At 34.5% G+C, this 17535-nt stretch overlaps 1 protein-coding gene across 4 annotated transcripts in view; it reads right to left on the bottom strand.

Annotated features, from left to right (window-relative positions):
* MANEA (mannosidase endo-alpha) overlaps positions 1-17535 on the bottom strand; it is a 57112-nt gene that overhangs the window by 18131 nt on the left and 21446 nt on the right. For all 4 annotated transcript variants that reach the window (XM_031030195.2, XM_081828672.1, XM_081828673.1 and 1 more), the window contains one exon: positions 1129-1238. In XM_031030195.2, coding sequence (XP_030886055.1) covers positions 1129-1238 — 110 coding nt within the window. The remainder of the gene's footprint in view (positions 1-1128; positions 1239-17535) is intronic.

Below are 17535 nucleotides of genomic sequence, written 5' to 3'. Positions count from 1 at the left end.
CACTATGGAAGTACTTTAAAATATTAAAAATAAAACTACCATATGATCCAGCAATTCCCTTTCTGGTATTTATCCAAAGGAAACAAAAACAAGTTTGAAAAAATAGTGATGCTTACTGCACAATTACATGCATACCTCAGAGACATTACAGGTTCGGTTCCAGACCATCACTATAAAATGAATATTGCAAAAAAGGAGTCAAATGGATTTTTTGGCTTCCCGGTGCATAAAAAAGTTCAGCTTATACTACACTGTAGTCTGTTAAGTTTGCAATAGCATTATGTCTAAAAAACAATGTATGTGTCTTAACTAAAAAATACTTTATTGCTAAAAAATGCTAGCCATTATTTGATCTTTCAGCAAGTCATAATCACTCATCACCGATCACCTTAACAAATATAATGAAAAAGTTTGAAATATTGTGAGAATTACCAAAACGTGACACAGAACATGAAGCAAAAGCTGTTGGAAAATATATTTGCTATATGCAGGGTTGCCCTAAAACTTCAATTTTTTAAAAAAAGTGTAGTATCTACAAAGCACAAAATCTAAGCGCAACAAAATGAGGTGTGCCTGTGTTTACAATAACCAAGAAATGGAAATAACCTAAATGTCCATTAATGGATGGATGGAGAAAGAAAATGTGGTATATATAAAGGCAAATATTATTCTGCCACAAAAAGAAGGAAATCTCGCCATTTGCTACAACATAGATGGACCTTGAGGACATTATGCTACGTGAAGTAAGTCTGTCAGACAGAGACAAATATCCTAAAACACCTCATTGACACAGATAACAGATGTATGGTTGTCTGAGGTGGGGGTGGGGAGGGGGTGAAATGGGTGAAGATGGTTAAAAGGTACAAACTTCCAGTCATAAAATAAAAAAGACCTAGGTATATAATGTACAGCATAGTGACTACAGTTAACATTGTATGATACATTTGAAAGCCACTAAGAGAACAGATCTTAAAAATTCTTAACACACACACACACAAATTTGTAATTGTGTAATGAATGTTAGCTAGACTTACTGTGATGATCATTTCACAAAATAAACACACCAAATCATTATGTTGAACACCTGATACTAATATCGATATCTCCAAAAAAAATAAAATTAAATACCTTCAGATTATATTTATGAGCTTTATCCAAAATAGTCGGTACCAAGTCATCAGTATTTTCTCCATTTTCATCATTTGTACCAGGTGGGTACCAAGATAGGGCTAGTACACCTAATAGAAAAGACCAAAAAGAAAAATAAATACAGAAACAAGAATGACTGGAGGAATTCTAAAAAAAAATTTAAGAAGGCAGAATAAAGACCAAATTGTTAACAACAGAAAAGAAACACATTCTCATATAAGTTGCTGTTTTGTTACTTTATTTAGATACTACCTACAGTTATTTAATTACTTTAGTCTATTTATGAACTCTTTATCAAGTATGAATATATTTTAGTTATAGGTTTTACTTTCCAGATTAGGTTTACAGAAAAATTGCACAGGAAGTACAGTTTCCATATATTCTCCTCTTACAAACCCACTCCCCAACCCACATATGGTTGTTATTAATATCTTGCCTTTATGTGGTATATTTGTTACATGTGATGGACCAATATTGATACATCACTATTAACCAAAGTCCACAATTTACATTAGGGTTCACTCTTTGTGGTGTACAGTTGTATGGCTTCTGACATAAGCATATCTGCCCACCATTACAGTATCATGCAGAATAGTTTTACAGACCTCAGAACCCTCTGACATCCATCTATTCATCCCTCCTCCCTCACTCCCTTAATTCCCTGGATAATAACTGATCTTTTCAGTATCTCTATTGTTTTGTCTTTTCCACAATGCTACATAGGTGGAATCATAACAGTAACTTTTTCAGACTGGCTTCTTACACTTAGCAATACATAATTAAGGTTCATTTATGTCTTTTTGTGGATTTATAGATCATTCTTTTTACTGCCGCATGATAACTCATTGCATGGATGTACTACAGTCTATCCATTCACCTACTGGAAGATACCATGGATGCTTCTAATTTGGGGCAATTAAGAAGATTCAAGAAAAAAAATTAATTTCTCCCTGTAAGAAAGGCCATTAGAAAAATGCTACTTATTTCTAAATCAACCAACATGCTATTTAAGGCATGGAGAGAAATACGATGGTACCAAAAGAGAAGCATGTGGAAATATAGGAACTACAAGGTTAGAAACTGGCAGAGAACTAAATTATATGACTTTATAGTAGACCTGCCATGTACAGAGCAGCCCCATCTAGAAAAACAAGACAGAACTTTCCTTACAGTTTACAGAAAAAAAAAAAAAAGATGTCTATGTCTTCTATCCACTCTGAAAATAAGAATAGCAATAAGAATACAAGAGGTAGAAAAAAGTAATCTATAATACATGAAGTGCTTTAGGGAAGCTTATGGCTAGCCATGAAGGGAGTATATTATATACAGAAAAGTGCTGGTAAGAAAAGTGTCTGGAAACAATTGATCAAACATCTAAGCTACCTACTAGCCTAGCTTATAAAAAGAACAGTACCAATCAAGAATCACAGTAAAAAAAAATTCTCAACATGGAACTTATTAAAAAAATCCTACAAAAAAATTAAAAAAAAAAAGTTGACACAAAATAGTAAAGGAGGAACATATAAAAGAAAGATTATGCCAAGAAGCCTAGAAAAATTGTAAGTATACCATTCTTCCATGAAATTCAAAACAAAAGATTACTGTTTCTAGTAATAGATTAGGTTACATAGGCCAACATTTCCATGAAAAAAATTATTAAATAAAATATGGATTACAAAAAACTTCTTAAAGCCAAAGAGCTGGACAGTAAGGAATTACCTGTCCAAATTGAGGCAAAAACATGAAGAGGAGAAGTAAATGAGCAAGAAAGTCAGATTTCCCAAAACATAATTGACAGAAGTAAACCAACCATCAAAACCAGTGGATTAAGTCCCATGTTGACGGTGCTTGGGAAATTCTCTAGCTTTAAAGTGACTAGTATTTTCTACTGTATTGAATAACACAGATAAAGAACATTATCATTATCACAGAAAGTTCTACTGGACAGCATTGCTATATTGTTGATTCTCCTAATACCCTAACCATTTCATTCTTATCTACTGATTTTTCTTCCTCCTTATCCTCACTGAAGTTATCCTCTAAGGTTTGAGGAGAATGTTCTTTGTTCCTCATTATTACTTTCTTTCAGCTTTGTATCGTATCAAATTATCATTTCCAAATGTCTATCTCCATACTGTGCTCCACAATCCAATTTATCTTTGTACAGTATCTTTTGGACTACATCACTCATGAGTTCTGAATAAGTAATGGCATGGGAAATAAGCCAATGATGATCCTCCTCATGAGGATGGCTGGACCACTTAAAATGGTTATGAATCATCACAGCAACCAGAGGTTTCTCTAACACATATAAACTAAGTATCATTTATAAATAAGATTACTGCATATTTCTACTATTTCAATTGTGTAGTGAAAAGGGATATTCTTTAAGGTCTATTCTTAGAATATTAGCATTTCATTTTATTATTTTTAAAAAGATTTTACAGAGCACAAGACAGTGCAAGGCACCAGGCACAAGTGCGGGGGGAGGCGCAGAGGGAGAGAATCTTCAAACAGACTCCCCACTAAGCTCAGAGCCCAACAAGGGGCTCTATCTCATGACCCATGAGATCATGACCTGAACTGAAACCAAGAGTCAGACATTTAACTGACTGAGCCACCCAGGCACCCCTAACATTTTATTAAATGCAGATATCATATTGATCATGTTGTCTCTCCATAGCACATATCACAGGGCCTTCAATATAAGTGATACCCAATCCTTTTTTTTTAGGTGAAGTCAAATGATGAATCTAAACAGGGTAATAGTTAAGGACATAAGATATGAAATCAGACACCTGGAGAATCAAGTTCCCATTCTACTATTTGATAGGTGTTTAATTTTACTTAAGTTTCCATTTGTAAAACGGGGATAAGTTCAGTTCATTCCCTAAAAGCCTGTTTTAAAAATTATAGAGAATGCTTTATATAGAATAAGACCCCCAAAAGTAATTACAAAGAAGGTAATAAAAAGATAATGGCAAATAAATTAGGATACATTTAACTCCACAGAGCTTATGATAGTTTCCCTTATATATAGGTAACTTACTGTTTCTTTCAAACATATAAAACATTACTTCAAACTAAAGATTTAGCAGAAAGGCAAGCCCAGTTCCAGACATAAACACTATTATCACTACACAAGATAACCCATGTTCAACAAAAAGTATAAGGCATATAAAAAAGCAAGAAAAAAATAACTGTCAAGAGGCAAAATAGTCAACAGAAGCAGACTCCAATACGAAACAGATATATAAATAATTAGACAAGGAATATAAAATTACTATGATTAAAACATTAAAGGATCTAATGGAAAGACAGCCATCATATGTGGATCAGGTGGGAAATATCAGCAGAGACGAAAACTAAGAATCAAATAGTTCAGGGAAGATAGAGTAGGTTGATCCCAAGCTCACCTCCCCCCATGGACACACCTCTGAGATTATAGCTACATTTATGTAACTAGCTCTGAAAATGATCTGAAGACTGGCAGAAAAGACCTTCCAAAGTTAATCATAGACAGGGGGTCACATCAAAAAGGGTAGGAGCCGTGGAGACACAGTTGGGAACCAAAACACTGGGTGAGATTAACCACAAACAGGACTTACACTACAAGCAAAGAGAAAGGAGAGGATTAAACCTCACACCAGGCACCCAAGACACTGGGAAATGCACTGTGAAGATGAGTCCCCATAACATCTGGCCTTGAAAACCAATGGGCCTTAACTTCAGGAGCTTTTGGTATCAGCAAAACTTAACTCCACATACTTTAAAAATTAGCTGGGCTTAACTCCAGGAGAGTCAGACAATAACAGGAAACAGAGTCCTGCCTTTAAAAAGCCAGAATAACAAATAACTCAGCCAGAAACATAGCACAATAGTAGCAGTTTGAAAAGTGCCTGGGGTATACATGAAGGAGATCTACTTAGTAATTTCAGAACATATGCTAGAGGGGTAGGGATCATCAGGAGACTTCTCTAGAAACAAAAGTACTGGTGGATGCCACTTCTCTTCCCCTCCCTGATCCTAGATAGCTGGACACTTGCAGGAGCCAGCATAACACTCTCTACCTATCTTGCTAGCACTATTTACATGCAGATCTGCCCATCGAACCCTCCTGCATTGACAAGCATCCCACCAAAGTGGTTCCTGCCCCCACCATTACCTGCAAGCAGCCCCGGCAGGGACCAGCACCACTCAAAAGTGATGCCTGCCCTGGGGAGAGGGGAAGATAATCCCACACACCAGAATGCCCACAGTTCCAGCATCAAAGCCTCTTCACTGGCTGAGCAAAAAGTAAAGTTTACTGTTTGGTATCCCACAGCTGTGGTAGACAGGCTAAGTTCAGACACCCTGACTGCTGACCCCACCCACCTACGAGATTGCAGAGGCCTCAAACAGACTTCTCAATTGCACAAATTCTTCCTTGTTTGCCCAAAGCAGGCAAATCAGGTCATTGCAGTTGGCTGGACTGAAGACAAATGCAGTTCAGCCACATTAGGGCACACACAGCATGCAGAGGAGACACCCCTGGAGCACCTGTTTCTGGTGACCAAAGAAGGACTTACAGGATACCACAGGATCTCTTCTACAGAAGGCACCAGTTTTAAGACAAGGAGACACAGCTGACCTCCCTAATATAGGGACATAAACAGAGAGTCAGACAAAATGAGAAGATGGAGAAATATGTCCCAAATGAAGGAACAAGACAAATCACATCAAAAGAGTTCAATGAAATTAAGATAAGCAAATATGCCTGATAGAGAATTCAAATCAAAGTAGTGGTCATAAACACAGTCACTTTATTTGACAACAGAGTGGATGAACTCAGAACTTCAACACAGAAATGTATAGAAAAAGAACCAGTCAGGGACACCTGGGTAGCTCAGTCACTGATCTGAGATATCAGATCTGCCTTTGGCTTAGGTCATGATCCCAGTGTCCTGGGATCAAGTCCCACATTGGGCTCCTTGCCCAATGGGGAGCTTGCTTCTCCCTCTCCCTCTGCTTGTGTGCGTGCACTCTCTCTCTCTGTCAAATAGATAAATAAATAAAATCTTAAAAAGAAAAAACAGAGATAAAGAACTCAACTGCTGAGATTAAAAAAAGAAAGAAAAAAAACATTAGAGGGAATCAAAAAACTAGAGGATGCAAAAGAACAGATCAGTGATCTGGAAGACAGGGCAATGGGAAGCAAACCAAGCCAAACAACAAAGAGAAAAGAGATTAATAAAAAAATAAGAATGGGTTAAGGAAACTCATCACCAAGTGTAATAGCATCCCTGTTACAGAGATAACAGAAAAAGGAAAGAGAGAAGTGAGGAGAAAATTTATTTGAAAAAATAAAGCTGAAAACTTCCCTAATGTGGGTAAGGAAACAGATATCAGATCCAAGAAGCACCCACAGCCCGCAACAAGATGAACCCAAGGTCCACATCAAGACACATAAGTAAAATGGCAAAAAGTAATGATAAAGAGAGAATTTTAAAATCAGCAAGAGAAAAGTAAACAGTTACATACAAAGGAAACTCCATAAGGCTATCAGCTAATTTCTCAGCAGAACTGTGGAGGCCAGAGGAAAGTGGCATGACATATTCAAAGGGATGAAAGGGAAAAACAAACAAACAAACTTGCAACCAAGAAGACCCAGCAAGGTTATAATTCAGAATAGAACAAGAGGTAGTTTTCCAATCAAAAGTTAAAGGAATTCATCACCATTAAAACAGCCTTACATGATAAACATGCTTTTTCAAATCAAAAGAAGAGGCCATAATTACAGATAAAAAAATTATAAAAGAGAACATTTCACAGGTAAAAGCACACATATAGTAAAAGTAGTAGATGAATCACTTATAAAGCCAGTATGGAGGTTAAGACACAAAAGCAGTAAAATGAATTATATTTACAAAAATCATTCAAGGCATACACAAAAGAAAAAGATATGACTATATATATATATATATATAAAACAAAGGGGGAGTAAAAACTTAGTGCTTTCAGAATGTGTTTGAATTTAAGCAAACATTAACATAGACTGGTATGCATGTTACATATGAACTAATGGAAACCACAAACCAAAATCCTATAATGGATACACACACACACACACACACGCACACACACACAGAATCCAAGCATAACACTAAAGAAAGCCATCAAACCAAGTTAAGAGAAGACATAGAGTAAAACTAAAACAACAAAAAATTAACAAAATGGCAATAAGTACATACCTATCAATAATTTAAATGTAAATGGACTAAATCAAAAGACACAGGGCTACTGAATGGATAACAGAACAAGACCCATCTATATTCTGCCCACAAGAGATTCACTTCAGACCTAACGATACACACACACTGAAAGTGAAGGAGATCTGGAAAAACATACACCATCCAGAAAAAAAAAGAAAAGAAAAACTGTGGTAGCGATACTAGTAAGAGACAAAATAAACTTTAAAACAAAGACTGTAGCAAAAGACAAAGAAGGGCATTACATAACGATAAAGGGATCAATCCAACAAGAAGATATAATGATTGTAAGTATCTATACACCCAAAATAGAAGCACCTAAATATATAAAGCAAACATTAACAGACAGAAATGGAGAAATTGACAGTATTACAAAAATAGTAGAGGTCTTTAAAACCCCACTGTATCAATGGATAGATAATCCACACAGAAAATCAATGAGGAAAAAGTAGCTCTGAATGACACATTAAACCAGATGGGAATTAAGATATATAAAGAACATTCTATCCATAAACAGAAGAATATACGTTCTTTTCACATGCACATGCAACATTCTCCAATACATATCACAAAAAACAAGTCTCAATAAATTTAAGAAGATTAAAATCATATATAGCATCTTTTGACCATAATAGTATGAAACTAGAAATCAATTACAAGAGAAAAATCTGGAAAGAACATAAATACAGGGAAGCTAAACAACATGCTACAAAACAGTGAATGGGTCAATGATGAAGTTAAAGAGGAAATAAAAAAATACACGGAGACAAATGAAAGTGAAAATACACCAGTACAAAATCATTGGGACACAGCAAAAGCAGTTCTAAGAGAGAAGTTTATAGCAATACAGGCCTATCTCAAGAAACAAAAAAAAAGGTCTCAAATAAATAACCAAACCCACACCGAGAAGAGCTAGCAAAAGAACAAACCTAGCCAAAAACAGTAGAAGGAAGGAAATGATAATGTTTAGAGCAGAAATAAATAAAATAGCGACAAAAAAAAAAAAAAAAAAAGAAGAAACAGAAAAAAGAAAGAAAAAGATCAATGAAACCAGAAACTGGTTCCTTGAAAAGATAAAATTGATAAACTTTAAGCCAGACTAACCAAGAAAGAGAGGACTCAAATAAATGAAATGAGAAATGAGGGAGAAATAATCACCAACACCACAGAAATGTAAAGATTTTTAAGAGAATATAATGAAAAATTACATACCAACAAATTGGGACAAGGGGCGCCTGAGTGGCTTAGTCAGTTAAGCACCCAACTTGATTTTGGCAGAGGTCATGACCTCAGGGTCAAGACAGCAAGAACCACATGGGGTTCTGCTCTGCGTATGGACCCTGCTTAGGATTCTTCTTCTCCCTGTGCCCCTCCCACAACTTGCACTCTATTAAAAAAAAAAAAAAAATTGTCCAAACCCAATGGATTCACAGGTGAATTCTACCAAACATTTAAAGAAGAGTTAATACTTATTCTCAAACTATTCCCCAAAACAGAAGTAAAACTTCCAAATTCATTCTATGAGGCCAGCATTATCCTGACACCAAAACTAGACAAAGACAACACACAAAAAGAAAACTGGAGGCCAAAAACTCTGATGAACATAGATGCAAACTCCTCAACAAAATACCAGCAAGCACAATTCAACAATATATTAAAAGGATCATTCACCACAATCAAGTAGGATTTATTCTAGGGATGCAAGGGTGTTTCAATATTCACAAAACAATCAATGTAATACATCACATTAACAAGAGAAAGGATAAAAATCATATGATCAGCTCAACAGATGCAGAAATAGCAACTGACATAATAATATACTCATTCATGATAAACTCTCAACAAAGTGCGTTTAGAGGTAACATAACCTAATAATGGCCACATATTTTTTTTTTTTTTTTTTTAATAATGGCCACATATTAAAAACCCACAGTTAACATCCCACCCAATGGTGAAAAATTGAAGGTTTTTCCTCTATCAGGAATGAAACAAGGATGTCCACCCTCACCATTTTTATTCAGTATAGTACTGAACTCCTAGCTGCAGTAATCAGACAAGAAATAAAAGGTATTAAAACTGGTAAAGAAGAAGCAAAACTGTCACTATTTGCATATGTGATTACTAAGAATAAACGAAAAAGTTAAAGTTGCAAGATACAAGAATAATATATAGAAATCTGTTGCATTATCTATGTATTAATGACAAAGTAGCAGAAAGAGAAATTAAGAAAACAATTTTATTTACAATAACACCAAAAATAATAAAATATCTAAGAATAAACTTAACCAAGGAGGTGAAAAACCTGTACTCTGAAACTATAACACACTGATGAAAAAAATTAAAGAGGACACAAATAAATGTAAAGATGTTCCATGCTCATGGTTTGGAAGAATTAATATTGTTGAAATGTCTGTATGAACCAAAGCAATCTAGAGACTCAATGTAAACTCTATCAAAATATCAACAGCATTTTTCACAGAACTGAAACAAATAATGCTAAAATTTGTATAGAACCACAAGATCTCAAAGAGTCAAAGCTATCTTGTGAAGAAGAATTAAGTTAAAGGTATCATAATACCAGATTTCAAGGTATGCTACACAAAGCTGTGGCAATCAAAACAGTATGGTATTGGCCAAAAATAAGACACATAAATCAATGGGACATAATAGGGGGCCCAGAACTAAACCCATGTTTATATGGTCAATTAGTCTATAACAAAAGAGGCAAGAATACACAATGGTAAAAAGAAAGACTCTTCTATAAATGGTGCTGGTAAAGCTAGATAGCTACACGCAAAGAAATGAAACTGGACCACTTTCTCACAGTATACAAAAAAATAAGCTCAAAAGGGATTAAAGACCTAGATTAAAGACCTAAATGTGAGACCTGCAACTATATCTCTCCCTATAAGAAAACAGCAATCTCTGACATTGGCCTTAGCAAATTTTTTCTAGTTATGTCAGCAAAATAAACTATTGGGACTATATCAAAATAAAATCTTTTTCACAGCAAAGGAAACCATGAACAAAATTAAAAGGCAACCTACTAAACAGAAGAAGATATCTCCAAATCACAGATACAACACCAGTACCACCACCAACAACAAAAAAAATGAAAAAATAATTTGATTAAAATATGGGCAGAAGACTTGAGTATTTTTTCCAAAGAAGACACACAGATGACCAACAGACACGTGAAAAGATGTTCAACACCACTAATCATCAGGGAACTGAAAGTCAAAACACCTTACATCTGTCAGTATGGCTAGAATCAAAAAGACAAGAAATAACAAATCTTGGCAAGAATGTGGGAAAAAAAGGGACCCTTGTGCACTGTTGATGGGACTGTAAATTGGTGCAGCCACTGTGGAAAAAGTATGGAGGTTCCTCAAAAAATTAAAAATAGAAATACCATATGGTCAGGGCACCTGGATGGCTCAGTCAGTTAAGCCTCTGCCTGCAGCTCAGGTCATTGAACTCAGGGTCCTGGGATTGAGCCCCACATCAGGCTGTCTGCTCAGGGGGAAGTCTGCTTTTCCCTCTCCTTCTGCCCCTCCCCCATTTGTGCACATGCTTTCTCTCTCAAATAAATAAATAAAACCTTAAATAAAAAATACCTTATGATCCAGTAATTCTACTACTGGGTGTTTACGCACAGAAAACAAAAACACTAATTTAAGAAGATACATGCATCCCTATGTTTACTGCAGCATTATTTACAATAGCCAAAATATGGAGGCAGACCAAGTGTCCATCAATAGATAAACTGCTAAAGAAGATATGGTGTGTGTATATATGTATATACATACACGCAATGGAATATTACTCAGCCATAAAAAGAATGAGATCTCGCCATTTGCAACAACATGGATGAACCTAGAGGATATTATGTGAAGTGAAATAAGTCAGGCAGACAAAACCATGGGACTTCTGTCATATGTGGAACCTAAAAAATAAAGGAACAACAAACAAAGCAGAAACAGACTCATAAATACAGAGAACAAATTGGTGGTTGCCTGAAGGGAGGGAGGTGGGGGATAGGTGAAATGGATAAAGGGTATTTAGAAGTACAAACTTATAGTTAAGGAATAAATAAGTCACAGAGATGAAAGATAACAGCATAGGGAATGTCAATAATATTGTAATAACATTTTATGGTGACAGATGGTGACTACACTTATAGTAGCACTGAGTAATATATGACACATTGAACCAATGTTTTGTACACCTGAAACTAATACAACATTGTATGTTAACTATACTTCAATAAAGAGAATCAAATAGAAATGCTGGAAATGAAAACCATGTTAAAAGACGGAGAATACCTTCAACAGACTCATGAACAGACTGAACAGAGCTGAGGAAAGAGGTAACTTCAAGCAAGTCACAAAGAATGACAATAATTAAAATATAAGATTAAAACAAAACGTCCAACATCCAACAGTTCTAGGATAAACATCGACATTCTACCATACATGTAATTAAAAACTCAGAAGAGGTAGAAATTGATGACAGATACAAAACAACAAATTCAAGAAGCTCAGAGAACACCAAGAAAGATAAATACCAAAACCAACACATATACATATGTTTAAACTGCTAAAAATCAAAAACAGAAAAAAAATTTTAAAGTCAGTGCAAAATGACAGAAACACACTGGAAAGTAAAGATACGAAAAGATTTGTAAAAGTTACAGTATATTTCTCATCATAAACCATGATAGAAGATAATGGAATAACATTTTTAAAGTTCCAAAAGGAAAGTAAAACCTCCAAAATCTGCCCACTGAGAATTCTATAGCAGAGGAAGCATCATTCAAAACAAAGGATATAAACAAAATTTGAAAGAATTCATTGTACGCAGACCAGCATTACAAGAACATTGAAAATATAATAAAGAGAAAATTAATATTTGTCCTTTAAATACTTTATAAGATGAATGATTGTTTAAAGCTGTCATCAACAAACTATGGCCCATGAGCCAAATCTTGCCTTTTATGTCTTCTATACATTTGTTTACATATGGCTACTTTTACACCATAATGCAGACTTGAGTGGTTGTAAAGAGACAATGTGGCCCACAAAACCAAAAATATCACTGGTTCTTTATAGAAGATGTTAGCCAACCTCTGATCTACAAGAAAAAGAGTAGTAATGTACAGGGTCTTCTGTGACAATTATGACAACAATAGCAAAAGATATGGGAGGGAAAAAATTGGGAATATATATATATTTTTTATTTATTTATTTGACAGAAAGAGAGACAGCGAGAGAGGGAACACAAGCAGGGGGAATGGGAGAGGGAGAAGCAGGCTTCCCGCTGAGCAGAGAGCCCGATGCGGGGCTCGATCCCAGGACCCTGGGATCATGACCTGAGCTGAAGGCAGACGCTTAACAACTGAGCCACCCAGGCGCCCCAAATTGGGAATATATTGTGGTAAGGTCCTTATACTACGTACAAAGTATGTCTTATTTGCAAGTGGACTGATGATAAAAAGGTATATTTGGTAAACCTTATGTCAACAACTAAAAAAGAAAAAATAATAAGCAAATAGTGGAGAGTAAATGAATCATAAAAACTATTCAATTAATCCAAAAGAATGCAGAAAAAAAGAGGGAACAAAGAAATGGAATAAATAGCATGTGGCTAACAAGACAGATTTCAATCAATCTAATCATATTAATAATCACACTGAGAACAGTCTCAGCATACCATTTTAAGGACAGAATTTTCAAACTGGATTTAAAAGAAAGCAAGACCTGACCACAGAATGATTTCCTTGAACACAACTGAAGTATGACAACAGATAGGTTAAAAAGAATGAGAAAAGATTTACCAGGCAAACACTAATCAAATAGAGCTGGAATTGTTATATTAATGTCAGACAAAGTAGACTTTAGAAAACAAATATTACCAGCACTAAAAATGGAATACTTCATAATAATAAAGGACTCTATCCAAATGATGTAACAGTCCTAAATGTTTATGTACCTAACAAAAGACCTTTAATATATAGAAAACAAAAAAACGGCAGACCTGAAAGGGGAAATAGATAAACCCAAAATTACACTTGAATACATCGATACTGCTTTAACAATAAGTGATAGAACAAATAGATAATTGGAAAACATATAGAAGACCTGAATAATACTATCAAGAACTTTAACTGACATTTGTAAGATAATTCCACAGCAGCACAAGCAACCTTTCTCTGGATTATGAAACCAAGTGTTGATTTCCTGAAAGGATAAAAAATTTTAATTAGATAAATTGACCAAGGAAAAAAAAAAGAAGAAAAAAAAAAACTATCAAAAGCATGGAGAAAGAGGTAAAACATACAGAATATACAGACCCCATATATTTTAAAAGCTTAATAAAGGGATAATACAAACAACTCTTTGTCCATAATACTGAAAAACAGACATTGACCAGTTCTTTAAAAAATTAGGACCAAACTCACTCAAGAAGAAATAGATAACCTGAATAGTCCTATTAATGCACTTGAATTTATAATTAAACAATGAAACCACTAGACCAAGATAGTTTCACTAATGAATTCTATCAAATACATCATAGAAATACTACCATCTCTACTCAACCTCTTCCAGAAAAAAAGAGGGAAATTTTCTTAACTAGTTTTATGAGGCCAACCAGCACTACTTTATATTTTTATTTTTTTAAGATTTTATTTATTTATTAGGAGAGAGAAAAGAGAGCACTTGCACACATGAGCAAGGAAAAGGGCCGAAAGAGAGGGAGAATCTCAAACAGACTCTGCACTAACCATGAAGCCTGATGTGGGGCTTGATCTCATGACCCTGAGATCATGACCTAAGCTGAAATCAAGAGCTGGACGCCTAACTAACTGAGCCACCCAGGTGCCCCACCACACTACTTTAATAACAAAAAGACAAATATATTTCAAGAAAAGAAACTACAGACTGATCCACTAGCTGAACATGGACACAGGCAAAATCTTTTTAAAAAATTAGCAAATAGGATTTAGTATTATATAAACAATAAATCATCAACAAATGGAGTTAATTCCAAGAATGAATAAAATTCAACATTTGAAAATAAATCCTCCTAAGTCACTATATTAAAGCCAAAAGGATTAAACAACCAACAGATCAAACAAGAAATCATAAGCGAAGTGTTTTCTAAACACTTAAAAATGAATAAAACAAAAACATATCAAAACTTGGATATGGACAAAGTGGTGCTACGGGGATAAACTGACAGGTATAAATGCTTACATTTAAAAAATTAGAATGATCTCAAAACCACCACATACCTTTACAACTTAAAGAACTAGAATAAAAAAAAATAATCCTAAGGCTTGCAGAAGGAAGGAAACAATAAAGATTAGAGCAGAGATAAATGAAATAGGAAATTAAAAAACAACAGGAATCAATGAAAACAAAAGTTGGTTCTTTGATGAAATCATCAAAATTAACAAACCTTTAGTAAGATGGACTGAGAAAACAGGAAAGAAGATACAAATTACTAAAATCAGAAATGAAAATCTAATAACAGAAATAACCATTATCAGAGAGTACTATGAATAAATATGTCAAAAAATTGGATAGCCAGATTGAAATGTACAAATTCCTAGAAGCTCAAAGCTACCAAGACTAAACCATCAAGAAATAAACAGAATAAACTTATAACTAGTAAGGAAAGTGAATCAGTAATCAAAAATCTCCCAAAGAAAAGCCCTGGACCCATTAGCTTCATAGGTGAATTCTATAAAATAAGTAAAGAAGAATTAAACCAATTTTCTCAAACTATTCCAAAAAAATTAAAGAGGAGAGAGAACTTTCTTACTCACTCTATGAGATCAGCATTACCTTAATACAAAAGCAGACAAAGACACAAGAAAACTAGACTACTACTATCCCAAATGAACACTGATGTAAAAATTCCTCAACAAGATACAGATGGTACCAGATGTAAGATGGTTCAAGATTTTTCAACTTTATGATAATGTGAAAGTGATAGGCATCCAGTGGAAATGATATTTTGAATTTTGATCTTTTCCTGGGCTAGCAATATGTGGTACAATACTCCCCCGTGATGATGGGCAGCAGCAATGAGCCACAGCTCCTGGTCAGCCATGTGATTATGAAGGTGAACAACTGAAACATTTACAATCATTTTGTACCCATATAACTATTTTGTTTTTCACTTGCAATATAGTATTCAGTAAATTACATGAGGTTTTTAACAATTATAAAAGAGGCTTCGTATTAGATGGTTTTGCACAACTGCTGGCAAATTAAGTGTCCTAAGCACATTTAAGGCAGGCTAGACTAAGCTATGATATTTGTTAAGTTAGGCGTATTAAATGTATTTTTGACTTACAATATTTTCAACTCACTATGGGTTAATCAGGACACCAACCCATCATAAGATGAGGAAGAACTGTTATTACTAAAACAAATTCAACAATATGGTAAAAGGATTACACCTGGAATGCAAGGATGGTACAATATGTAGAAATTAATAAATGTAATATAACACATTAACAGAATGAAGGGGAAAAATTATCTCAGTTGATGCAGAAAAAGCATACGACAAAATTCAACTTTTCCCTGATAAAAATACTCAAAAATCAAAAACTAAGAATAGAAGGAAACAACAAAAGCTATATATATATTTAAAAAAACAAACAAAACAAAACACAGTGAATAGCCAATAGTGAGATTCAAAGTTTTTCCTAGAGAATCAAGACCAAAGCAGGATGGCCACTTTTAGGACTTCCATTTAACATAGCACTGAAACTACTCAGCCATCAAAAAAAGAGAAAAAAAAAAAGAAAGAAATCTTGCCATTTGCAATGATGTGATGTGGATGGAGCTAGATTGTATTATGCTAAGTGAAATAAATCCGTCAGAAAAAGACAAATACCATATAATTTCCCTCCTATATGGAATTTAAGAAACATAACACATGAACATATGGGAAGGGGAAAAAAAAAAGAGAGACTCTAATGATTGAGAAAAAACATGGTTGATGGAGGGAGACAGGCAGGGGATGGGCTAAATGGTTGATAGGTATTAAGGAGGTCACGTGTTGTGATCAACACTGGGTATTGTATGTAAGTGATAAATCACTAAATTCTACTCCTGAAACCAATATTATAGTATATGTCAAATAACTAGAACTTAAATAAAAATTTGGGGGAAAGGAAAAGCATAACATAAAAACAAAAAAACAAAAAACATAGTACTGAAGGATCTAGCCAGAGCAATTAGGAAAGGAAAGGACACCCAAGTTGGAAAGAAAGTAGTAAAATTATGTTTGCAAATGAAATGACTTTATATATGGAAAACAAGACCCAACTATGTGGTGCCAGTAAGAGATCTATTTCAGCTTTAAAGATGTACAGAAGATACAAAGTGAAGGGATAAAAAGATAATCTATGCAAGTGGAAACCAAAAGGAAGTAGGGATATCTATACTTATATCAAAATAGCTAGAAAATCTACAAATACATGGAAACTAAACAAACTCCTGAACAACTAATAAGTGAAACAACAGACTAAAAATAGACTGAATCAGTATCTTCAAACAAATGAAAATGGAAACAGAACATACCAAAACAAATGGGATGCTGCAAAACATTTCTAAAAGTTTATAGCAATATATGCATATATTAAGAAATGAGAAAGATTACAAAAAACCTAACTTTACACCTCAAAGAAGTAAAAGAACAAAGCTCAGAGTTAGCAGAAGGAAGGAAATAATAAATCAGAGTTGGAAAAAAAAAAATGAGTAAGAGACCAGAAAAATAGAAAGTCAAGAAAAAGCTGGGTTTTTTTGAAAGATAAATTTGACAACACTTTAGCAAGAGTACTAAGTAAATAAGAGAGAAAACTCAAATAAAATCAGAAATGAATGAGAAGAAATTGTAATTGACTACAGAAATACATAGGCTCGGGGCGCCTGGGTGGCTCAGTCGGTTAAGCGACTGCCTTCGGCTCAGGTCATGATCCTGGAGTCCCTGGATCGAGTCCCGCATCGGGCTCCCTGCTCGGCGGGGAGTCTGCTTCTCCCTCTGACCCTCCCCCCTCTCATGTGCTCTCTCTCATTCTCTCTCTCAAATAAATAAATAAAATCTTTAAAAAAAAAAAAAA

This window comes from Leptonychotes weddellii, chromosome 8 (genome assembly GCF_054177405.1).
Source record: "Leptonychotes weddellii isolate Sample4059 chromosome 8, ASM5417740v2, whole genome shotgun sequence".
In the NCBI taxonomy this organism is placed as follows: domain Eukaryota; kingdom Metazoa; phylum Chordata; class Mammalia; order Carnivora; family Phocidae; genus Leptonychotes; species Leptonychotes weddellii.
This window is presented reverse-complemented; position numbering and strand designations above follow the sequence as displayed.